Source organism: Molossus molossus, unplaced genomic scaffold, assembly GCF_014108415.1.
Source record: "Molossus molossus isolate mMolMol1 unplaced genomic scaffold, mMolMol1.p scaffold_m16_p_9, whole genome shotgun sequence".
NCBI classification, from domain to species: domain Eukaryota; kingdom Metazoa; phylum Chordata; class Mammalia; order Chiroptera; family Molossidae; genus Molossus; species Molossus molossus.
The window spans coordinates 11,436,697-11,463,232 of record NW_023425403.1 but is presented as its reverse complement, the minus strand read 5'-3'; the positions used below and the strand labels follow the sequence as shown (position 1 = coordinate 11,463,232).

At 41.4% G+C, this 26,536-nt stretch overlaps 1 protein-coding gene across 4 annotated transcripts in view; it reads left to right on the top strand.

The window, feature by feature from the left end:
• SORBS2 (sorbin and SH3 domain containing 2) overlaps positions 1 to 26,536 on the top strand; it is an 88,463-nt gene that overhangs the window by 49,361 nt on the left and 12,566 nt on the right. For 2 of the 4 annotated variants that reach the window (XM_036250162.1, XM_036250163.1), the window contains 7 exons: positions 481 to 668; positions 2,982 to 4,568; positions 7,472 to 7,560; positions 8,949 to 8,995; positions 10,842 to 10,956; positions 11,036 to 11,164; positions 13,134 to 13,337. In XM_036250162.1, coding sequence (XP_036106055.1) covers positions 481 to 668; positions 2,982 to 4,568; positions 7,472 to 7,560; positions 8,949 to 8,995; positions 10,842 to 10,956; positions 11,036 to 11,164; positions 13,134 to 13,337 — 2,359 coding nt within the window. The remainder of the gene's footprint in view (positions 1 to 480; positions 669 to 2,981; positions 4,569 to 7,471; positions 7,561 to 8,948; positions 8,996 to 10,841; positions 10,957 to 11,035; positions 11,165 to 13,133; positions 13,338 to 26,536) is intronic. The other 2 variants (XM_036250165.1, XM_036250164.1) reach the window with 1 other exon arrangement.

Genomic DNA, 26,536 nt, shown 5'->3' with positions numbered 1-26,536 from the left:
ACTCTCACATCAACGTTTCTCTCTCTCTTCCTCCCTTTCTCCCTCCCACTCTATCTGAAGATAAATGCAAAAAAAAGGTCCTCAGGTGAGGATAAAAAAGAAAAGAAAGAAAGAGACCTGGGGAAAAACAAAACAAAACATAAAGCCCATGTAAATTGTGCACTTTGATTACATTTGATAACAATGTGTCAGTACAGTTCATCAACTGACAGACCATGTCAACCACAGGGAAAGCTGTGTGCAAGGGTGTGGGGGGGACTCTCCCTCCTTTCCCATCACTTTGCACTCACCTAAAACTGCTCTAGAAATAATTTCTAATAATGTTTTAGAGACGATTATAAAGAAATGGTGTTTACTATCAAGAAACAAACTCCTAAGAAGGCAGTTTGGGGTTAGGGGTAAGCGTGATAACACTGTTACTGGCATATCCCGCCCATCTTTCTGCAACACCCGTCAAACTGAAGATGATTCCTCTTTCAGTTCTGCAAGCCTGGCCAGTGACTTCAGGAAAAGGAGGAAGAGCGAGCCGGCCGTGGGGCAGCCCCGGGGCCTGGGGGACCCCAGGGCCAGCAGGACCAGCCCAGGCCGGGCGGACCTCCCGGGATCAAGCGCCACCCTGACGAAGTCTTTCATTAGTTCTTCCCCCTCCTCCCCGTCCAGAGCAAAAGGTAAACAGCAATAAACTGAAGTGTCAACAAGTTACTAGTGTGTAAGTTTTAACCCAGAGTTCCCCGTGGGACGTGGTCCAGGGATAATTATCCAGAGGTGGTAGCATTCACAAACCATTCTAGAACAATAGCTCTTTCCTACACAGACTAACTTAGGTGGCTGAGCCATCTGAGTGGCTAAAGGACTCTGACCATCATCTGTTAATGCTTTTGTCCTTCCAACTATGTCATTTGTGGTTTTGGGGGGAACAAGTGGAAAGTATCAAATAATTTCTTGTCAGGCTAGTAAAAGATTACATTTATAAATATTTGCATATTGTCACATTTTTCTAATGTTATACAACCAGCAAAATTAATCAAATTTATAGGATAGGAATTAGAAATAGCAATAGAGAACATTGTTGCCCAAATCATAAACTGTTTTTTTTTAATTATTTAATTCTAGAGAAAGTTTGTCTAACCTGCAAAGTCATTTCTTTAATCATCTGCTCTATACTTTGGTCAGTATTCATGTATACAGTAGAATATCCATGTTCTTTAAGTAACATAGTGTCAATCCACCAGAGTACAGTAGAGAGAACTACCTGGTTTTTCAGCCATATTTATAAATCTTAGACATTGCAAAGCCCTTTCTCCATATGACCTGTCTCCTCTGTGGACGTCCAGTGAGTTGTACTAAAAGAGAGCAAGTCACCTCTTCCAGCGTCTGAAATATGCTGAGCATCACTGCCTCGTAACAGGACCGCTAAGCTGGAGACCGAGGACTGAACCAGCGCCCCTAGGCACCTAGGTCTCTACCAAATTCGGGCTCCACTGTCTCCTCCAGTCTCCTGGGGTTGAAACAGAACAGGGAAGGAATCTGTGTGAAGAAAGTGAGCTCCAACAGAAGTTTCCATGAATAGCACAGATTCAGCTACGTGTATTAAATGCAGGCGCCAAAAGTGTTGCTACACGGTAGACAGGTGAGAGGTAGCTGGTTTCTGTGCAAAGGCAGGCTGGTTTTGATACTTAGAGTCTGCGTAAACGGAAGGCAGCAGCTCTCTCCCACGTCCTGGAAAAGTTGTGGATAGTATCGGAAGGTCTGGAGGGAGGGCATTCCTGCTAGGTATCATGTCTCAGATTCGCACGGATACCTGTACCGGATTTCACTCATTCATGCAAACAAACATCTAAGGTAACACACAGGTCATAACATGCCGTTGTTTCATTATACATGGATACCAGCCAGAAGTTCAAAGAATTCTGATTGATTTAGATATTTGTTTTTATCCTAGAGAGTGTTAAGCCAACTTCCTCTCCCGAATATGACTTATGTATGGGTTTATCTACTTGTGAAAAGTTGGGGGAATATTATAAGGCAGGAACTGTCACTAGAGATATATTCTTCCACTAGGTTTATTTCTACGAAGAAAATGACCCATTAGATGTATTTGGCCTCCCACTTATTAGTTAACTCAGCAAAACAAAAGAAAAGACATTTTCCATGTGTTCTAAACTGAGGTCATGTTTAGCTCTCTCTATTATCAAATTGCAAATGCTTTTTTTAAAAAGACACTCCCTGGAAAAGAGCAGGATGCCTTTCCCTCTGATGAAAGTTTTATATTACATCCAGTTATCCTTATGAGAACCTGCCCAATAAAAGGTTCTAGATGGAGCAACTAGAGAGGTGAATTCATTTTGTTTAAAGAGATGCTGGTTATTCTTCTCTTGGAAAAATGTTAGCAGCGGTCGTTCACAGCATCTTGATTTTGCAATTTCGGGAAATACTTTGTCTTATAGCTTTTCCTATCTAATGAAAAATTAATACAGTTGTGGGAGTTTTAATTAAATGTAAATTTATAAATTTTGCTTTACCTATTATTATATATCAAATGAGATTCAAATCCTGACCCTATTAAGTTGATTACATCTGTATCACTTTTGGCATTAATTGTTAAAACCTTTACATTACTGCGGGGTCATGCTATTAGCATATTAGATACTATATTGCATTGGGGGTGTATAATATTTGCAGAAAGATGTATGAAGTATTTGACAGAGATCAGTTTATTATTAACGACACCAATTACTCTTTGTGCATGGTTTTGTTTACTCTAATATCTGTACAGCTACATTCATTGAAAAAGTAATAGCATGCTGTAGAATTAGACCTTTTACTCTAAAGTTGAAGCTTCATGCGTAGCAGTGTCTAGATTAAACCACGCTGCCCTCTCTCTTCTGTGCTTTCTGATTCTAACTGATGCGCTCTCCTCTATGTGAAACTTTTAACTTCTTCAAATGTCTCTCTTCCACCACGCTGCTCTGGATTAAAAGGTGGGGATGACAGCAGAGTGTGTCCACCCCTTTGCAGTTGCTCAGGGCCCCACGGTAGCCCCTGCAATGAGGTAGATTACTGTAACACTTACAGACAGCACCTGGACGTCCCGCGCGACTCGCAGAGGGCCATGGCTTTCAAAAACGGCTGGCAGATGGCCCGGCAAAACGCAGAGGTCTGGAGCAGCACCGAAGAAACAGTGTCCCCCAAAATCAAATCCCGGAGCTGTGACGATCTCCTCAACGATGACTGCGACAGCTTCCCTGACCCGCAGACCAAGTCGGAAAGCATGGGCTCTCTGCTGTGCGAAGAGGACCCCAAGGACAGCGGCCCCAGCCCCTGGGCCTCCCCCTACGTCCCGGAGGGTCGCAGTAACGGCAGGTCACGGCTCCGCCACAGGCCGGCCCACAGCGCCCCCGGGTTCCTAAAACTGTACAAGAAGATGCACCGCATTAACCGGAAGGACCTGATGAACTCGGAGGTGATCTGCTCGGTGAAGTCGAGAATAATGCAGTATGAAAACGAGCCGCCCAGCAGGGGCCTGCTCCACGGGTGGAGCCAGTCCTCAGCCGAGGAGGTGCCCAGGGACATGGTCCCCACCCGCATCTCTGAATTTGAAAAGTTGATTCAGAAGTCAAAGTCCATGCCAAATTTAGGGGACGAAATGCTGTCTCCTGTCATCCTAGAACCACAGCAAAATGGGTTATGTCCCAAGAGGCGCTTTTCCATCGAGTCTCTGCTGGAGGAAGAAAACCCGAGCAGACACCCTTGTCAGATGCCACGAACCTACCAGCCCAAAGCTCTGGTGCCCATCCAGATCGAGGTCACCAGTGACGAGCAACCGAGGACTCAGGCGGAGCTTTCCGACAGCGACCAAGACGGAGTGGTGTCCGACCACAGTGACTACATTCACGTCGAAGGATCGTCCTTCTGCAGTGAGAGCGACTTCGATCACTTTTCCTTCACATCCTCTGAAAGTTTTTATGGGTCCAGCCACCACCACCACCACCATCACCACCTCCATCATCGGCACCTCATCAGCTCCTGCAAAGGCAGGTGTCCTGCCTCTTACACTCGGTTCACCACGATGCTAAAACACGAGAGAGCTAAGCATGAAAATACCGAAGAGCCCAGAAGACAAGACATGGACCCGGGCCTTTCAAAACTTGCATTTCTAGTCAGTCCTGTGCCTTTCCGGAGGAAAAAACATTCGACTCCCAAAAAACAGACTGAAAAGGCAAAATGTAAAGCGTCTGTATTTGAGGCTCTGGACTCTGCCCTTAAAGACATTTGTGACCAGATTAAAGCTGAAAAGAGAAGGGGGAGTTTGCCAGACAACAGTATACTGCACCGTCTCATCAGTGAGCTGATGCCAGATGTCCCCGAAAGGAATTCATCCCTTACAGCTCTGAGCAGGAGCCCCACGCACCAGCCTTCCCACCCACTGCCTCGAGATGGTGCTGCGCACTGTCCGTTGTACCAGAACGATTGTGGGAGAATACCTCACAGTGCCTCTTTCCAAGACATGGACACCAACAACAACAGCTACCACCACCAAGACCACGAGAGTGCACTGAGTCTCCAAGGTGGACGCGCCTTTCTTTGTTTTTCCCTGTGGTTCCGATACCCACCCTCCAGCTCTTTCACTTTTCATCCCTACATCTCACCATCCCTGAGCTGTGAGACCACCTGGCATCATTGTTGTGCAAACATGTCTTACTGAATAGTTCTCATGTGCCATTTGGACTGGATGTGTGGCTTAAAGGGATCATCAATTCACAAAAATTTACTCATTCAAAATGGAAAGGGAAGACGATTTTGTAGCTTAATGTTAGGGTTGAAACAACTGTCAGTCACACACAAGAAATCAAACATTGTACCAATTTTAAAAGATTTCAAGACAGAAACCGTAATTGACTATCAGAATCCTTAAGAGATTAGCAACTTTGCATTAGCTCTTTTATTGTTGGAAAATGAAGAAAAACCAATAGTGTAATAGTATTTTCATTGTTTTTTTAGAACTTTGCAGTCATTCACTCAATAAATAATTTGTTCACATTCTACATAGAAGATACTATATCAAAACACTCAGGAAGCAAAACTGAAATATGCAACACAGTAATTGATAGATTGTTAAAAGAGACTAGAATTTGTTTAATAGCTTTCTCCATTTAAAGGACACAATTGGGATAAAATTTTTGTGAATGTATCTTTAAGCTATATATATAACAGTCTGATTTTCATCACTCAGTGCATTCATTTTCTCTTCCATTCCATTGCTTAATTTATTTATTTTCTATTTCTGCTAAAACAATTCTATATTGACATTTGAATTAGATCATTTAGGTTAAAAGGGACCCTCAACTCCGTTATCATAGATGAATTATCACCTTGAAGTGGCAACACAAGGACAGATAGCAATTCAGATACAGTAAACATTCCTTTGAGGTTTACATAACACAAAGTGTTTTGATACAGTTCTTTTCATTAATTCTTAAGGTGCATTTGTTTCCTATATAGATTGTAAGAAGTTGGAATAAACATTTCAGGCTGAAACTTGGATCATCAACAAAGTCTTCCATGCACCAGACATTGCAAAATGTTTTACATACATGATCCAATTAACACTGGCATAAACTTAGGTGACAAGTATTATTGTAAGTACTGTTTTACAATGAAGGAAACAGACCCAGAGAGAACAATAATGCAGTGACGAGGTGGCAGTAACAGATTCAAACCCTAACACTTCAGAATCTGTAACATGAATGTAATCTCTAGAGGCAAAAAAGAGACTGAATTCAAGCTTCGGATCAATGTAATATATGATTCAATTGTGAATTCTCCTCGCACCAATTTACTATCTTATTAGTATTTATCTTTTCTCTATTTATACTATGCAACATGATTCAAAAACAATAAATTAGAATTTAAAAAATCAATTTCTACAATTTGAAATGTTTTCTGACTGAGACATGTCAGAATCTAGTATTTTAATTAACTCTCTACCTTTTCCAGTTATTCAAGATCCTAGTTTAATCAGCTCTCAACTTCAGATGCAGATAGAGTATGTACTGTCATTGAGACATGAGTTGAGAAGCCTTGGAAATGCATTTAAAGGGTATTTAGTATTTTATTAAAATATTTACTTTTTTTCAATTGTGTTTAGCCTAAATGCAAAGTAGTTTATAGTCCATGGATTAATAAAAGTAATTTAAAATTTACAATCATTATGAGAGCCCTATGATCATAAAAGTATATTCATTCATAATGAAAAAATACTGTACATAGTCCTCTCGCATTAATGAAAATAGCTGCTTAACTTTCCTGAAAATTTACTGCCATGCTACCTTCCTAAGCCAAAGACTTTGGAATCTACACCTCAAGAGAGTTGGACATTTATCTTTATCTGTCATATAACTGATATCCTACCTGCTACAATTAGACAATTCTTCCTTGTAATCAAAGTAGTCAACACCTTTAAACGGTGTTTGCTTTTTATGAATCAGCATTTTTCATTCCTTTACAGATGGTTTTTTTTATATTTAATATTTCTTCTTAGTCACTATAATTAAATTTATTAAAGGGATAAGAGAAATAACTTACAAATTTTGACGCAGTTATACTGGTAAAATTTTATAACACAGGCTACCAGAATACCTTTAGTTACATTTCCACATATAAATGTGTAAGGTATAAGATACCACTAAGATACCCTTGCAATCATAATTCTGTAAAGTAATTAAGTATTCATACTTTGTTTTAAGAGGAACAAAAACAATTCAATATTTCACAAGCAATTTGGCAACTGATACGACTTTTAACTTAGAGATTTGTTATCTCTTTGTTTCTTGGAATAAATATTTGCTTTTTGATAACTGAATTGAGCACAAGGGAAGAACAGAGATAAGGCCTTTTAAGCATTGAGCCTCAGGATGACATTTCAAGACTCAATAAATAATTAAAATCAGAGAGAGAGAATGGCATGGCGATAGTTCTATCATCGTGCGACTTCCTTTATTTTTCTCTTTCTTTCTCTTTACTGCATTCTTAAATTTTTGTTCCACAAAATGTTTCTGTTTCTATAAATTATTGTTATTCTCCATCTTCTATAGGCCTTATAATAGTGATTATAAATTGGAGGCAAAAAGAATAGGAATAGAAAACATTAAAAAGACTTTGAGATGAAAAATCCTTGCAACTATAAACTTTCTGGCCTGGATGCTGCTGTGTAATTATATCAGCAATGCAACAACTATATTTATACATATAAGTTTAATACTTCTGCGACCTCAGGTAGTTTTCCTTTTGAAATGCTCTGTTTTTGTGTCTAATGCCACAATTTTACGATTGCCTGTGAGTTGTAAGCCCATGTTCTCCGTTGTGATGTCTCTCCACACTGAAGGGGGAAAATAGTTCCACCAGGGAAAATGGCTAAACAAGTCTGCTTTTAATAGGTGGATACTCACTCTGGCCCTGTCTTTCCCAATAGACCGTGAGTCCCCTCGAAGTTACTCGTCCACTTTCACTGACTTGGGAAGAAGCTCACCAAGGGAAAGAAGAGGAACTCCAGATAAAGAGGTAGTTAGTTGGCTAGCATTTGAGTTCTTGTAACAAGACACTTGCCAGTCAAAGTTATGTCCAAAGCCAGTAAAGAACCCAGATTACAACATAAAAGGACAACGGAGAAACTGAGCGTGTTTTCCCTGGAGCCTGCGCGAAGGCCTGGAGCAGCTCACACCTCACCCGAGCTGCAGATCTTCCCCAGCTGTGGTCCAGCGGTGGCAGTGGGGCCTCTCCGCACCTGGACCTCACGTGGTGAATTAGCAGCTGCCGTCTAAAAGCGCCTTGAGCTGGGCCACCCGTGGAGAAAGGAGGTTCCCCCTGGCCCAGTGATGTAGGGAAGAACACTGGGTCAACTGTGTCGCAAATCAATACGAGGTCTATAGAAGTAATTTTACTGGCCTTCTCTTGTTGGAGAGGGTCTCACAGAAACCACAGTCCCTGGGAACCACCTCCCTACTGGCTCTTGACAAATGTCCTGAGCCAGGGTTGGAGATCTGGCTCACGCTGTCTTGGAGCCATGAGTCTGAAGGCTGGTCTTGGATTGGAAGCCCCTCCAGAAGTATCTCTGTAGGTGTCTGATATAGTCCTGTGCCCGTGGGACCCCCAAATAAGTCAAGAATGGTCCAGGTTGCCTAACGTTCACCAGAGTCACAGTGCAAAAGAGTGGATGAGGGCACTATTGGGAAGTAGGGAAGGACCAGCCGGAGGAGCTAGCTTATAGGTGCTCCAGTCAGATCCATGGGCCCCAAGGTTTGATGGGGAGCTCATGTCACATCATGTCATGACTCATGACTAAAAGAGGAACCGCTATTTTGCTATGGGCTGAATTCCTGAACCCTCCAGGGAATGCAGAATCATCCAGCCTATACATTGGCTACTAACTAGCCTATACATTGGCCACTAATTAGCCTTCCAGTTATAATTGGGCTAATATTTCTTTTGCTACTATGCTAGTAGGTGTTTAAAAAAAAGGGATGATGACTTCCTTCATGACTTTTACCAGTCCTTTTATTACTATTCAGAAGGAGATGTGTCAATACACAAGACATAGATCAACTGATTCCACAATTTTCCCAGGAAATGCCTTGGCTACAGCCAAAATTATACCTCGGACAGAATCCTCGGCAGGCATTGTGTACCCTATTATGGTTCATCTACCTTAGTTACTAAGATGAATTATGACATTCAATAGTTATGGTGAATCAGCCATCTATTATATTCCTACTATTGCTTCAATATCTAAAGGAAGAACTGATTGATGTACTCATAAATTGCATATAGAATTTACACTATCTATTTTAATCATTCCTTGATGTTTCACTTCCCTTTAATTCATGTGGAACTGCTTTCTTGTAGGGAATACAAATTTTAAGTTAATGTTAATCATTTACCTTCCTTTTCAGAAATTGCCTGCAAAAGCTGTTTATGATTTTAAGGCTCAGACATCTAAGTAAGTAAGATAAGCACTCATCATATGATTTAAGTTGGCTTTAAATACTTGAGTAATACTTTGAGATAAATATCGCAATGGGATGTGTGACAAATAATTAATCAACCCACTCTAATTAAATGGTTCCTTCTGAATTAACTGGGATGTGGGTGATTTAATTTTCACTTTGTGTGTGGTTGAGAATCACTGAGTTTTAAATTACACAGAACATATTATGGCACAGTGAATTCAAATGGATAAGTACAACAAAAGAAGTTAAGAATCTTTGTTTCTAGAATTTTCGTGCCAAGATGAAGTAAAAATAAAGTGTTAAGGAGTGATTAACACTTTTGGGGAGAACTTGATAACATTTATTTATCCAACTATATGAAGGACGGTGTGTGAGGTTGAAGACTAGAACTGTACACAAAGATTCCTGTCATAAAATCTCCACGTGTCAACGCTCGGGGTCAGCGACTCTGAGTCCTGTTCTCCTGCGATGTTGGCATCCTTCTCCTGCGCTGCGATGTGTGTTTTACCTTTTCTCTTTAGGAACGCGTTCCTCAGACGGGCATGTGGTTGAGGCACGTTGGTACTAGGCCCATGAGGAGGCCCCAGTGGGAGGGTCGCCTACCATGCTGTGACCCGAATGCTCAGACCTTGTTTAAGGAACTTCAGTCTCTATTCGAATTCAAGATATTACATTCCTTGTAGGGTGTCAATTGGGGAGAAAAAAGAGAAACATCTGTAACAAAAATTAATTACTTAAAAAAATAAAATAGCCCTGGCCAGTGTGGCTCAGCAGTTAGAGTGTCGGCCGGCGGTCCAGAGAGACCCGGGTTCAGTTCCCGCTGAGGGCATGTATCTCGGTTGCAATTTGTCCCCGGCCCTGGTTGGGTTGTGCAATGTGTCCCTTTCACATCGATGTCTCTCTCTCTCTCTTTCTCTCTCTCTCTCTCTCTCCTCCCTCCTTCCCTCCCACTCTATCTGAACAAAAAAATGGAAAAATGTCCTCGGGTGAGGATAAAAAATAAAATCTTTAAAAAATTCATTGTAAATTGGCATAAAATTACACTGTGTAGTTTAGACTGAATATATATAATAACCCAAATAGCTATTCATAAAAATGCATGTTATATGAGTTCATTGTTCCAGAATCTGTCACTCATAGAAGACACAGGAAAAATAAAATCACTCAGATTTGCTGAGGCTGCTGAGATAGGGAATGAACCAAAGAAGAAAAACGCTATTTAGAAATTAAAATGTTGAACATGGCTTAGATTTGGTGTTAAAAAATATCCTGAAGAAAAGCTTACTTTTTTTTATTATTATTAGAGTAACACCTGCTTTGTGTGTACTACACTCTGGTCCTAACCACCGTCCTTTGGATATGGTGTGACAGGTGGTAGGATGCACGTTGGTTTTACAAACTAACAATACAGAACACGTGAATTTCATTTCTTCCTCGTGACAGTCCAAGGTCAGCAAAGGCTCAGGGAAGTCTGCTCTTTCACATGCTAGCTTCAGGAGAAAAAAAAAATCAGTACAAAATCAATGCATCATTACAGCCAGCTTTACAACTTCTCTGCTATAAATAATAACTAGCTAGCAATAGTCTGTACCACCTTTAAATTTTGTATTAATTTACCTGTGACATATCAGACGTGATGTTTAGACCTGTGCTTTTTAAAATGATTTCTAAAGTTCTAATGTTACAAGTGAATTCTAAGAATTTGTAAGGCGAGTCCGTATCCAAAAGGGCTAGTATTGGAAGTATATTTCCCAGCCAAATGCAGGTCTACTGATCTTAAGAATGACTGCTGTACATCAAGAAAAAAAAAAAAACATTTGAACATGTCTCTTCCAGGGAGCTGTCATTTAAGAAAGGAGATACAGTCTACATCCTCAGGAAAATTGATCAGAACTGGTATGAAGGAGAGCTCCAGGGGAGAGTGGGCATTTTTCCGATCTCCTACGTGGAGGTAAGTCCCCTTCCCACTCACGTGGTTGCTAATTCCAAAGTCCTCACAGGTCAAGAATCAATAACTGTTTTTCTCATAGAAACTCACACCTCCTGAAAAAGCACAGCCCGCCAGACCACCTCCCCCCGCGCAGCCTGGAGAAATCGGAGAAGCTGTAGCCAAGTACAACTTCAATGCGGACACGAAAGTAGAGCTGTCGCTGAGAAAGGTACCTGCTGTCTTCCCGGTGCAGGGCAAGGCTGTGTGTTTTCAGAACTAAAGTAGGCTGTCTTCTTCCATGAACACTGTTGGGCTTCCCCCCAAAGAAAGGACAAAGGATGCCCTAAGGCTGTCCTGGGTCACTGTTTCCTGCTGCTCCTGTGTCCAGATGAGTCCCTGTAGGACTCAAAGCTTCTCAGAGAGATTTTCCCTCCATGGTGTAGACGGGGAGGCGCCAAAGCCCTTCCCAGGGGGGCCTTGGCCTGAGTACCATCGAGTTATACTGTGAAAAGCAGCAAAAGGAAACTGCAGTGTACTGCAAAGTAGTGTGGTTCTGCAGCCGTATCATTCAACTTTTAAAATTTTTTAGTTAATAATACTTATTTTTACCTTGGAATCAAGGAGAGGTCCTAAAGTAATGAAGATATTTCTTCCTGGGGAGAATTTTTTCTTCTCTAGGCCTCATGACTGACCCAAATCTCCCTAGCAACCTGTCTGATCCTAGTACCTCTTCCCAACAATATGGAAAAGAACCCTGTTTCACTTGCTACTTCACACGGTTGAGAATGACCCAGTGAACCAACCGCTTTTGCTGTTTGCTAAGCAATCGCATCCCTCCGTCTGGCACCACTGTGCGTCTGTACCACACAGATGCGCGAGTGGTCACACGCAGGCGGCGCTAGAACCTCTCCTGCCTGCGAGGACTGAAGGGAAATACCGCTGTTCTTGTCCGGCTGTCGACCTCGCCTCCTCCTCCCCTCTGAGTCCTGGCTCTGCGTCACCAATGCATTCTCTCCTGCTCTCCAAGCTGCAATGTAGCTTGACATGCACGGTGTCAGCTTAGGTTTCAGACTTTCCAGAGAAGCTTTCACCGCTGCGATCTCTAGCTCAAGCAATCGCTTGCAACAGCCTCGTCTTGGTGTATCACAGAGAAAATCAGTGCAGTTCTAAAACATGGGGCGATCCACTTTGCTTTGGAATGTTCTGCTCAGCAGTGGTGGGACAGTCTCTATAAACCATCCAGCATTTTGGCAAAAAGAGAACTTGCACCTCGAGTAGCACCTGCAAAAGGCCTCCCTGCTGTGCTGACGTTTGACCTTGTGTCACCTCTATCGTCCTATTCAGGTGCCGCTGCCCAAACTTCCGTACGATCCGCTGGATTCAGCTGCGGAGTTGTACTGTTCAGCCACAATTTGCCTATTCATTTCTGGGCTACATGCGTTTTTGAGCTAAAATATAAACTGTGTTTTGTGGCATTGGCTTGATCACTGCAGGTAGCAGCAATAGTGATTGTAGAAAGTTCTATTATTCCAAAAGCCAGGGGTTCTATAAAAATACTTAATGACCCCTGTGGCATGACGACCCATCATTCAGAATGGATGCTAGGTAACACTGTCTGGATGCAGACCTGGCCACAGACACGGATGATCTCGAGTGCTATCTTTGCCCCGCCCCATTAGCATCACTTTTTGTCACTAGTTAGCACGTGTGGGTTAAAGAGGAAAACAGTGTGCCATTCAACTTCATCCCTTCTAGAGACTGATTTCTGCAACCCATTTCATCACAGAGAGTTGAGTTACACTTTTATGAAGCTCTTCCTGCAAAAGGTATTCTCAAATCTTCCAGTGACAGGATGATGCTACTATCTTTGAGATATTGCCTATTAAACCATTCTGCTTTTTGACATTACACAAGCCATTTCACACGGTACCAGAATGAACATGTATAATAAGCCCATTCACGTTACCCAAGCATCCTTAGGGAAGGATGTCGTGAATGGGTAATTTGCATATATGTTGATAAGCAGTAATTTGGGAAAGAAATCGGAGACCTTTAGTTGCATTCTCCTGACTAAATAAAACTGGAGGTATAAAACTTTCCCAAATGGAAAACCATTGTTTATTGCAAAACACTGACAATTATATTTTTTATGTTGCCATGTCTCAATTTATAATACATTTTCCTAATATTCATTACAGGGAGATAGAGTTATTCTTCTCAAAAGAGTTGATCAAAACTGGTACGAAGGTAAAATTCCAGGAACCAACAGACAAGGCATCTTCCCTGTTTCCTATGTAGAAGTCGTCAAGAGGAACCCAGCCAAAGGTGCCAAGGATTACCCCGACCCTCCAATACCCCACAGCTATTCAAGCGATAGAATCCACAGCTTAAGTTCAAATAAGGTAAGAAGACATTTAGCATATTAGCATAGCATTTGGGAGCTTGGAGTAAGATAATAGATGATATTAGGGCATTAGACTAGAACATCTTTATTGTCAAGCAAAAGATTTACATGTTATACTTCTAAGTATGAGTGATCAGTCAAGTCAATATAATTTCATTTTTCTCATGGATGCTGGCCCAATGGTTTAATGCTTGATTTTGAGAATTTCATTTTTGAGTAAAATACTGAAAGAGAAAACATTAGTATAATAAGACCCTATATGACATATATATATACACACACACATATATATACATATATATAAATATATCTGCTTTTTGAAACTCGATTTTTCTGAAACTTGATTTTTTTCTAAAGCTTAATTTTATGTATATTATATACGGATTATATACATATGTATGTATATGTACATATGCATCTATAGAGAAATCAGTAGATCCCAAAATAGTTTATTTCAACAATACATGGTAACTAGGTTGAAAAATTCTATAAAAGTCTTGGTATGTTTTACTATAGAAAGAGAAATAGAGTAAAATTTTAAAATTAAGATCTGTAAGTCAGATTATTCATTTAAATGAAAATGGCATTGGTCATTAGATGTCCTCATGTGTATTTTATTAGTTTTAGGATAATTGCATACCAGTTCAACTATCTCACTTGAGCTAATTATCTTTCTCAATATCTAGTCTAAAAGGAACTTTGCTTTCTGAACTGGTCAATTAGAAAAGTCTATTATTCTACTTTCTTTACTCACAATGTGAGTTTTTTCCTTAATTTTCTGTTAAGTTATAATATAATATGTTCTTCTTATGGGTGATATTTAGGGATTTCTTTTTCCTTTTCATTAATCTCCAAGTATAAAACATTTAATAAGCAAGGAATTAGTTCCAAAATATTGTAAGTACTTCCCAACATTTAAAAAAATGTATGAAGTTGCATAATTTATTAATTATTTAACAAATAAACCACCTAGAGCTAGCAAACTAACATCAACGTATCAGACGTTACTAAAGTGTGCAGCCGTTACACATTTGTTCCAATGCAAGCTCATTTCAAGAGAACATCCACAGTGACCTGAATTACTCCTTGAACATGAGTCCTAAAAGGATTTTACAAAAGTAAATAATCTAAGAATCTTCTATTTTAAGAGAAGCATGTTCTTTCAAAGCATTATACTCATTCTACTTCCCTTTGCAGACCAGGTTTCCAGTTTGGGGGTAATTACTCTCAATCCATTATCATTGGGTAACGGGACCGTTCGCTACCATCCAATTTTGTTTGATTGGTTATAAAGTTTTCCAGAATCTTCTTCATTATATTTACTTCACTACCAGAGCTTAGCCTTTAGAGATCAACGTTCTTCCCTTAGTGGCACCTACTGATAAATGAAAAGAGAAGAATTTTCATCCATATCTTTGGCTTACCCTCTACTCAGTCATCTTAAATGATGACCAGGTAAATTTCAAAGCAACTATACCTTCAAATAAAATCTTATGAGAAAGAGTAAGCATGTATCTACAAAGGCTTAATTTAACATTTAAGAAATTCATCCATCACGTCCTAATTAATATTGGCAACATAATATTTTAGATCACAGTATTTTAATCTTTGTTGTGAGTATGATATGACTGTATTTTCAGTTTCCTACGTTTTTCCTGAGAATACCAAATTTTACATTTTATAAATACAGAAATGTACACGTTTCACTAATAACTAATTAGTGTTTTATTCTCACTGCTGGGGAAGAAAAATGTTGAAAAGCTTGCATGCATAATTTGAAAAAAAAATACTTAATGATTTCATTCCATCTGGTAATCTACACTGTGATGTCATTGGCTTAATGAAGGAAACTTCTCAGTAGTATAAAACTCCATCATTGAGAAAAAGAACTATAATGTACTTCTAAATAATGGCATGTAATGTATGTTACATAGCCTATTTTTTAACTGATATTTGCAAATAAAGAAAGGAATTCATTAAGTGATTTATGAATCACTCTTTGACACACTCAAATCACATTTCTTGAGATACTGTATTTTAAGGGCCACTCAAGTGTAAATTGATAATCTCTCTGATATTCCTGCTCTTAATGCAGTAGAATCCAATCGTGATGCTTTTGGAAGATAAGATAATCATATGATTTTTGTATCATAGGTATATTTTTGTGATATGAGTATCCCAGGAGACTTAATTTGACTTTCAGTAGAAACGAGGTCACTGTGAAGCTGAGACCTCGGACCTGTCAACATGTATTAGTGACTGTGGTGGCAATGGCACTGGAGTAGGGTAGTGATGGGGGTCAAAACGACGATCATGGAATTGAAAGGTCTTCTTTTCTCATCCACATAATATTCCTGTTCGTGAAAGTGAAAAGTAATAATTCTGAATTATTATATATTTCACAAGCTTTCAAAATCTATTATTGTGTTGCATAGCACAGAGCATAAAACAGGACTCTGGCCAACAAGGAAACTTCTCTAGAGTATCAAATGATTCTTAGGTCATTTCTGTCTTATGAAAGGTTAAATGTATACAGGCCTTGCCAGGAGCATGTGTCTATCCAGGGATAGACCAGGTGTATAGCATCACTTTGTATCCAGTGCTAAGTAGCCTATAGTCCTGAATCTTCTGTAAAATGCTCACATGAGTTTTATGACACTTTGTCTCATTTATCCCGCCACATGGAAACCTGACATATTTGCTTTTTTAAAGAAACAGTTTAATAAATTCTATTAGCGCCCATGTCTATTATATAACACAGAAGTCAAAAGTTGAGTGGGGGTGCCCTGGGCACTGATCCACACTAAGTAAGGCCCTGGGACCCCAAGTGCTGAGGGCATGAGTGGCATCTCACCCTGAGCAACCAACTAGAAAGTGCATCTCCATAACCTTTCTTCCCAAACCAAAATCATCTACCAGGAAAGAACTAAAGTATAACGTTACCCACCAGCCTCCGCAAGGCCTTTCTGTGTATGGCATGGACCACTGTTTCCAACCCAGTAACCATGGCTGCGTGGATCAGAACATTGCTAGGCAGCGCTTCTCAGCCTTTGAATGAATTTTTATACAATTTCTGTCTCGTTCAGTACATCCAGAATATAGCCGTAATATTAAGATACACACGAGTACATGTTTATTTTAGAAGATTAAGCTTCATAAATTATATCTCTCCCAGTTGACATGCAGTGTCAAGCTTTTGAGAGAGACAGGAGTCGGAGCAGAAGGTGACTCCCACGAACATTATATGCTCCCTTTCAGTAGAATCATTTACTCAGGATTTTTTTTTTTTTTACTTTGAAGTAGTCATTAATGTAAGTTCAGTTTCCTCCTGAGCATGAGTTTGTGTTCCTGAAACATGTTTTTCGGAACTTCTTCATTTAGAGACGTGTTCATGTGTAACGATGTAAAAATATTTTCTTCCATGTTTTCTGCCAACTGGTACAAGTGAGTGATAAAATTGTGGAAGTTCAAAAGATTTGGTGCTGCTACAGAAAGGAAGAAGACTAAACGAATGCAGGGATTGGAAACGGGTTAATGATTGGCTTTCATTCTACATACTATTACTTCTGAGTCATTTCTACCTAAGTCACTATCTGGGAACCCAGCTGAAAGAGGCTGTCTGTTCAGTGACGTCTCTAGAGGGTCGCTGTCTGGCCTTATCCTCTCTCTACGGCTTTATTTCGTCATTTGACACTGAAGACCCCTTCTGAATACTAGGAGACTTTCATTTTCCAGATAACATTCTACCTAACATGCTAATGGTTTTGTAGAGTTACGTTCCGCAGAATATCTTCTAATCTACACCATAGCATAAAATATTTTTTGTATTCACTACCTTTCCTGCATTTCTGTCTCTGTGTTTTGATGCCTTATCATTATTTTCTTGGTTTATTTCTTTCTTTTACTTCATAATCCCTGTCCATTTCTAAGTTGGCTTCCAGTGAACCACCCCCTCCTCTCACGTACAAAGCTTGCCCTGGCCCTCTCCAGGGGTGGCTGTCTCTGAGCGCCAAGTGTCCGCCGGCAAACCCTGTAACCCCAACACCGCCTCCTTTTCTGGACCAGTTCTTGGATGAATTAGAGGAGCTGGGAGCTTTAACCTTATCGGCTGACCAAGCAGAACCAAACCACCTAGAGGAGATCACCCTTGAAATTAAAGAGGAACCCTCGGTTCCCCTCCCATGGCCTCCAGCATCTGTGCCCACCAAATCACCTTCCTCTCGGCCACCTTTACCTGGCTCAGGTGTGACCTCCACTGCAGTCCAGTCTTACAAGGCAACCCCGGTCCAGGATCCCAGAAAGACAACTCAAATCAAGTGTGCAGATTTGACAAAAATGAGTAAAGGCTCTGCAGGCCCTGAGAAGGTGTCTGAAGTCCTAGGGGATAAGTTTGTGGCTTCCACAGACACTAATGTGGGTCCCTTGACCCAAACCCTCCCTGTCATTGGAGAGGAAGATGAGGAAATCTGTGCGGGGGTGATGCCAGGCATCCGAATAGGGCTAGAATCTCAAGACCCAGATGCCTTGTGGTGTCGCCATGGCGGCCCAGAGGTGACGCCGCGCCTGTACATCGAAGAGGAGGACGAGGGGAGGAAGCCTGACCGCTCCCCAGGTGCAGTGGCCAGCCCCACACACCCCAGGGGCCCCAAGGAAGACAGCCGCGCAGCTCAGACCCGCAATGAGGTACTTCAGTTTTGCCTAATTCCTGAAGAACTAACCAGCCCTACTACCATTAGCTAGGACAGTTAATCGTATTCATAAACAACGCTTTAGACGTGTTCCTTATAAGAAACAAGCACTATGTAAGTTAGGGTAGAGGAGTGTATAGAAACACACCACATTTTAACAAGATGATATAAGTGTGTAATATAATTCCATTATTTATTTACAACTGTTTTTCAAAAAGTGGGTTACATTATCTCCACTTTAGAAACAAGAAAATTGATACAAAAAAGATTAGTCCAATTCCAGGATGAGAAACCCATAGACCACATCTTTGATTTAATTTCAGTGAAAGAAAGAAAGAGAGAGAGAGAGAGAGAGAGAGAGAGAGAGGAAGGAAGGAAGGAAGGAAGGAAGGAAGGAAGGAAGGAAGGAAGGAAGGAAGGAAAGAAGGGAGGGTGAAGGGAGGAAGGGAGGGAGGAAGGGAGGAAGGGTTCTGGTTCCCTGTCAACAACGCTTTCTGAAGAGGTCATTTTCTTCAAATTTTTGGTGACTACTAAAGAATTGGGTCCTGCCCTTTATTTATTTATTTTTATTTATTTATTTATTTTATCCTCACCCGAGGACATTTTTCCATTTTGGTTCAGATAGAGTGGGAGGGAGAGAGAGAGAGAAACATCGATGTGAAAGGGACACATCGAGTGGCTGCCACCCACACAACCCAACCAGGGCCGGGGACAAACTGCAACCGAGGTACGTGCCCTTAGTGGGAACCGAACCCAGGTCTCTCTGGACCGCAGGCTGATGCTCTAACTGCTGGGCCAAACCAGCCAGGGCCTGCATTTTATTTTTAAAAACAAAGAAACTTGGGCAATAATTTTAATCAGTAAATAGGGATAATACCCTGAATCTTTAGTTTGTAAAGTTCTCTTTTAAGAAAACAAAAACTTGATATCTCAAATATATAACGTGTGAATTACGTAGCAAATATGATTACTGGCAAATATCAAAATTATGAAATAAAAAGAATGTATGACTCATAATATGCAACTATGCAAGTCACTTTCCCTCGTGGGTCCTCTAATGAAAGATTTCTGAAAATGAAAATCATTCTTAAACCCCATAATTTGCTATTCAGCTCTTATCAATAACAAATGTTGAGGTGCTTGGCCTACACGGGGTCTTCTTGGGCTTCAATCATGGTCCGTGAGGACCCTGGACAGTCACAACGCCCTGAAGTTTGGCTGTTCCTCACCCACGAGAGAAAATGTCACCTGAACAATGAACCCGGCCATACCTGCATTTATGTAAACTAAACACACTACTTCATAACAGACATTATTCATTGCAGTCCATCCCAAGCACAATGCTAAACTGATTACTTAAATAACTAATTTTCTCTTCCATTTAATTTTAAGGCATGATTAGACACTGGGCTTCGTTCCCAGGAACTCCTACCTGCCTGTAGACGATGGGGGTTCTTCCCTCCCACATCAGACAAATTGAACCGATCATACCCAGTGGAAATGTTGAATAAAATTCAAAAGGAAAAAGTGAATGTTTTTAAAGCAAGAATTTGTCATAAATGTCAATTGCCAGTACTAGTTAACTTAAAAATTATTTAAGAGCGGGGGATATTATCATAAGACTGACCACGTGACCTCATTCTGGACAAAAGCATAATCTCATCTTGTCTCTCCTCAATATTGAAGCCAGCTTTATTTTCTCCGGGAGACGGACCCTCGGCACCTTTTCCCAGCTGTCTGCTTGCCTTCCCTCCCTTTCATCCTCCTTTGGCCTCTGCCCCTGAGCTGGTCTCCACACTGTCTCAGCCTGCCCAGTCCTACTCACCTCCTCTCCTCCCCAAATACTCTTATCAACAGGAAATAAGTTCACCAAAGTCAAAGGTAACTGCATCTTGCGTGTGGATTCATGCATGTCTTGAAATGGACTTAATCAGACGTTTGTATTTAGATTTGTGCCATCTTACAAGATCTAAAAAGTCATGCAAAGACTGATTGCTAACTCTTAACATCATCAGCATGGCCTCTATCCAAACAGTTAAAAGATATATTTGCACAGCGGCTATACCCATAGCGAGGGGAAAAACCAACTAAAACGTATGTAAGAATAAAAGGCGATCACTAAACTGTCTTTGAAGTGGAGGAGCAGCAGGAGAGCATCCCATTCAAAGGCACCAGCTTTGTACCTGTCACTCTCTGTCACTCCTTAGCGGGCTCAATGCCTCCGGTGCTTCCCACCCATCCGCTGGGTCAGCAGAGCCGGAGGCAGGACGCTCCTTGGCAGGATGCTGTCTTGAGCCTTGTTCTCCCACAAAACTGAAGTGAATTTGTAAGGATGTGGGAACGCAACAGCTTTTGTAGGAGTTAACAGAACATCTGTCTCCGAGACTTGCAGGCGGGCAGCTCTTCCAGTATTTAACTCCCCCGAAGGGTATTCTTTTAAAAGATTTTAAATAAATGAATGACTAGCCTTGGAAACAGATTGAATGGCAATCATTAAGAATGCATGAAAGCATTCCATCATGCAAAAGTTTTGCTTTTACAATCAGAATGATCCAAATTCTTTCCCTTTAGACCAAAGGTGATAGACTTCAAATAACAACTCACCTTCACATTCAAACTTTAGACGCGGACATGAGGGCCACTGCAGAGACGTGACAAAGCAAGGCTGTTCCAGGAAGAACCTGCACCTGCAAGTGCCATTTAGGCCCTCTACCAAACCCGACCCGCAAATCCACCCATCAGAATAGTCCATGGGAATTCGTCTTAGCCATGAAAGGAAACATGGAATACTTGAAGGCTAATTGCTCTTCGCCCTTTGAGGTTTCATCTTAGCTAGCAGGAAATAATTAGAAAAATTGTAAGATAATAATAGTACTTAGATAATGTCTAAGGCTAAGAATTTGCCTTCCCCGCCCCTCTCTTTCTGTGGTTTTCTTTTTAAGGACAAAGTATTTATGCCTTGCCTTTCTCTACTTGTTCTCCAGCCTTTAGGCTCAGTGGTAAAGGGGAAGTAACCTTAGAGTCGGTGTTCTGTGATTCAGAGAGACAGGAGACTGTTCATTGTATGGAGGACAAAACCAGGATTTAAACAGGTCCATTCTCCTGCAAGAATCGGGCTCGGTTCACACATACTTTAGGTTTCAGTTGCTGGCAGAATATTTGGAGAGAATGGAGGTATTCACAATAAAGATGTTTTAAAAGAGGATCTTAACAGCTACATCAAATGACTACCTCCAAAAACACGTTTTTTCTCTCTATTTTAGAGCAAATTTAATTTTTAATCCCCCACCAAGTTTTTTGAACCCTTATAGATTACTTTTCTACTCACAAAGTATTTTTAAGTATTCAAAGTATTTTCTGAGACAATGTAAGTTTGTTATATGAGACCCAAGATTTCCATAAAGTAAAATTCACCACCATTTTCCAAGTGACAGAAGACTGAAATGTACATATAAATAGGTCTGATGTATAAATCAGAATCCAATATTTTCTCTAGTCTTGTGGGTATCTTTTCTTTAAATAATGGATTTTCATAATAAAACGTAGAATCCTCAGCTTTTCTATACGCTGAGCTCCCAATTCCATCGACGAGAACATGGCTAAAAGAGACAGCATGCGGACTCGGACGCTCCTAATGAAGGGACAGGAAGGCTCTTTCTTGGTTTCTTCAAAGAAACTCAGTTATCGTGGTCCCCATAAGGAAGTCTCCTCGCCCTAGAGCCATCCCATCAGGTGAACCCCTTAAGCACAGGTTCCAACACAAAATTAAGCGCTAATTCTCCAGATATGTTCAAATGATCTCACCAGCTGTTTATCCCCATCATTCCGACAGCTAAATGGTATTTTTCTCTGTGAGCCCTGGTGTTATCGACAACCTCCCCTGCATTAGTCAAGAGTAGGGTAGCTGCAGTGCCGGGAAAACGTGAAATAATTAAGAGTTTAAAATGAAGTAGAAGTGTGGTTCTCTTAGGCTTAAATGTAAGCAACCCCCCACCCCGCCTCCCCAGCAAATGATTGGCACTTGCGATGCACTTCGATGGACAGCAAGCAGAATTTCCCTCTAGCTTACTTTGTATCTATTCAAATAAGCCCAGAGAAAACAGGTCAGACCTGAGGGTGTCTTGAAGCCGATTGCTAAGCTTTCTGTGACAGGCATACGTGTTCTTGTATGTGCTCTTCCCCACGTCCCCTGCGTTCAGACATCGCGGCTGTGCCAGCTTCCCTGTGGGTCCTCCTCTGCCTGCCTGTGAGCCGAGAGCGCAGACCCGAGCCTGCGGTGTGACCGGCCAGGAGGCGGCATGCTGTGTGTGCATGGAGAACAGCGCAGGCGGCTCTTCCTGGGGGCGGTAGGAAGCCAGAACTAACTCCCTTCTTGTGGCTTTTCCAGGCTGGTGGAAAAAGCGAGATATTTGTCTTGGGCAAGCCTCCGCGCAGCCCAGTGATGTCTAGGAGATCCTGCAGCTCGCCTGTCAGAGGGCTCAGCGGTGCCCACAGGGTAGGGACCCAGCGCCGCCGTGAGCCAGCCACCCGGCCGCACACGCACACCCTCGCTGGGCTGGCTCTTCCTCCCTGGTCCGTGCTGTCCGTTGCCAGTTAAGGAGGGTAGAGGGAACCTGGAGATGAAGTGACCAACTGATGATGATCTGCCACATCAGATCAACACGCAACTCCTATCCTAAGTGTTTGCAGAATGTGCTTGTGTGTAAGCTCCCCCAGTTCAGAAACACATGACCAGATTCTCCACCAGACAAGTGAGGGGCAGTACCTGTCTTCGACCTCGTCTCATGCGTCTGTGTAAATGTTCTCTGTAAATCACAGGCACTGTCTTCACAGCAAAGGGTGAAGCTGCGGCCAGTCACATACAGGGCGGGGCAACAGTAGGTGTACAGGTGTTTGTACGAGAATTAACCAATAATGACACAAGAATAAACTCTGTGTTTCACTTACTCAGAACTGTACACCTACCTTCACCCCACCCTGTCCTGAACTCGCTTGCTTCCAGTCTTGTTTGCTTCCAGGTCGTTCAGCTTATGTGGATGTTTTTGAATCCCTGATCCCTGTTGCAAAATCTCTTGTTACTCTGGTGACTTGGGCTTCATCCACCCGTGATCCCTTTGAAGCCAATGCTGCTCTGGTGTCTAGGTTCTCCCAGTCTCTTGACAACCTTGATTGAACTTGCAGGTTGAACTATGTTTCCCTTGAACTACTGAGTTCCGTACCGTGGACAGCACTTTACAGTGAATGCATTCTGAATGGTACCCTCAGCTCTGCGGAAGGCAGCCGGGGTTGGGGGGGCTGTCATCTCCGCACACACCGGCCCTCTCACCGTTTCTAGCCTCATGGACCTGGTTAACCTTACATGGTCTGTCACATGACTGCAGGTCTGCGAGTGTTGAAAGGCTTCATTGCAAAGAAAATTTCCTTTCTGCTTCTTAAAAATGTGGAGACTTCTCTGTTTATGCCAGTGTTGTGCTTTTCGCTTTGCATAATTAGTTGTTTCTGGAGCACAGATTTGTGTTGCCATAGAGAACGAGGAATGTTGATTTGAAGAGGTTCTTAGACTCCACAGAAGGGCTTTTCAGAGCCAAAACAACAACAAAGAAAAAAAAGAAAAAAAAACTTTTCCCGTAATTAATATGGCAATCCACAAATTTCCCACGGGTCAGTGACATGGTATGCTTTGGGTCATCATAAGGTTTTTTTTGTTGCCAGATTGTTACATTATATATTTGTATGTTATATGTGTTGGTGTGGAACATAAATATTCTATATTCTTTAGATTTATGCAAAGTTTGATTTAAGCCTATAAGTATAAAGATGGTGCTGTTAAAAGGAGAATTTCATCTAATTCTGGTTGGCAAATACAACTAACATATTTGGGTGTGGGGGGGATTCACTTAAGAATTCTAGAAGTGCTTATAACTCTTTCAAAGATGTTTCCACATTAGTATTTAAAAAATAGTCAACCCTACTTAAGAATTACCTAGCACCGGAGACGCCTCTGCAGCAACACATCTAGATAGATGGGTTTCAGACAGACTGTATCGCACCTTTTGAGCCAGGAAAGTATATATTTTACTAATATCAAAGATTTTAGGATATTTCAAACCAGTTTCCCTTAGGATCAATGGTTTGTGATTTGTTTCTCGCTTTGAAAATTAGCATGTGCCACCCTGGCCAGTTTGCTCAGTGGTTAGAGCGCCGGCCAGTAGACCAGAGAGTCCCCGGTTCCATTCCAGCCAAGGGCACATACCTCGGTTGCAGTTCATCCCCAGGCCCCAACAGGGGTCCTGCACGTGGCAACCAATCGATGTGTCTTTCTCTCTTTCTCTCTCTTCCTCCTACCCTCCCTCTCACTCTATCTCAAGATAAATGGAAAAATATCCCTCAGTGAGGATTAAAAAAGAGAAAAGAAAATTAGCATGTGCTTAAAATCCATTTCAATTGTATCCATTTTTGACATTTGACATTAAAAATAGCTACACTAAAAGAGAAAAAAATAATTGTTACGTTGCCAAGCAAAAAGTTAAATATTTAGACTTCCATGAAAACAGCGTGATGCTCCACCGGATTTTCTGATTTATATTGTACTCTTAAGACTCGCCCAGAGAACCAAGCGTGACGCAATCCTCACCCAGAATTCCCAGCACGGTGTCTGTAAGCTGTTCACCTGAAAACCACATTCATAAACTCACAGCCATGTGAGCCTTTCTGGATGTCACCAGTGTATATTGTTCTGTATCTATCACAAAACTGCTAAGAAGTTATGAGTTACAGAAATGCCTGAGCAGAGTTAACACAGAAATGATCATAGACCAAAAATTCTGGTGGCCAAAGTGTGATCCTTTCCCAAGAATTTAAAACGTGGGCAGGGAAAAACATAGTCATAAAAACAGATGGATGTCGATTCCACATCATTCTGTGGTCTTTAAAATATTCTTCCAAAATGAATCCGGGCTGAAGGAACTTGGTGTGAGCCGACCAAAGGCATGAACAACTCTTAGCATGTCGCAGCCACTACCCACCAGGAGGTGGCAGTAGAGTGCAGCTGCAGTCCCATCTCTTCCTCGAGGTTGGTGCTGGGGTTGTAACACCAAGAGGAAGAAAGGCCAAAGCTAGTTCCCTAAGACAATTCGCTGTGAGTAAGCCGCACAGAACATAAAAAGCTGCCTAAAGGAAAAAACAAAGATGCTGATTTTAACCAAGTTAGGTCATCTATTCCATCGTAGTAGTCTTTTATGCAATAAAAAGACGGAGAGCCAAATTTATAATTCTATTCCTTCTTTGTACTTAATTGGGATATTAAGAAATCACCTTTGGCCCTGGCCAGTTTCTCTCAGCAGTTAGAGCATTGGCCTGTGGACCGAGGGGTGGCAGGTTTGACTCTAGGTCAAGGGCATGTACCTGGGTTTCAGGTTTAACCCCAGGCCCTGTTTGGGGTTGTGCAGAAGGCAACCAATCTATGTATCTCTCCCGCATCGATGTTTCTCTCTCTCTCTCCCTCCCTCCCTTTTTTCCATTCTATCTGGAAATCAATGGAAAAATATCCTCGGGTGAGGACTGAAAAAAAAAAAAAAGGAAATCACTTTTGGGATTTGGTTTCCTGATCTGCAAAATGAAGTTGAACTATTACTGTTACTGTTTTTACATGACTGAGACACTTGAGAATTACCCAATAAATATCCATTGTCACAGCTCTCTGACAAGGCTGATGATGGCACCTGTCATAAGACAGGACATGTGACTGTGGAAATGTGGATTCCTTTATGAGGGGCACAAACAAGCTCTTAGTCATCATCTCATCCAACTCCTTGATTTCAGAGATCAGAAACCTAAGGTGCATATCCAAGGTTCGATAGTCAAAGCCATCACCAGAAAGACACAAATGTATCTATTAATGCTCCTTATTCCTCTAGTGACCAAATACTTTCAAATAAGTAAATTCAAATACTTTAATGGTCATCTTTCCTCAAAACTGGCTCCCAGAATACACATTCACATGGAAATGATTTCTGTTAAAGGTAAGCTTAGGGAAGTTCTAACACTCGCCATTATAGTAGATGCCCGACTTCCAGGCTAGTAAAAGCTGTGCTAAATCCTGGCCTGAGAATGTGAACAATGCAGAAAACTGGGGATTCGGAAAAGAAGACGTAAGGGAGGATCCTTTCAAAGGAGACGAAGAAAGAGAGTGGGGAAGGTGGGTGGAAGACAGACATTACTGGCAGGCAAATCCAGGGACACCCGTTCTTGCCACGAAGGGGCCTATGGAATTAGAGAGCCATCTACCTCTGGCAACAGCCCTATTTTTGTTATTGTCAAAGGGATGATTCATTTAAGTGATTTATGAGATCAACTGAATTGAATCAAACTAGTAAAATTATAATAACAATAACAAAATGGTGCTGTATTGATTTTAAAAACAGATTGTTTTATATTAACAAGCAATCTGATTTTTAAAGTTGTATTCACATGTTAGCACAAGGAAGCAATAAAACTGCTTTTACCAAGC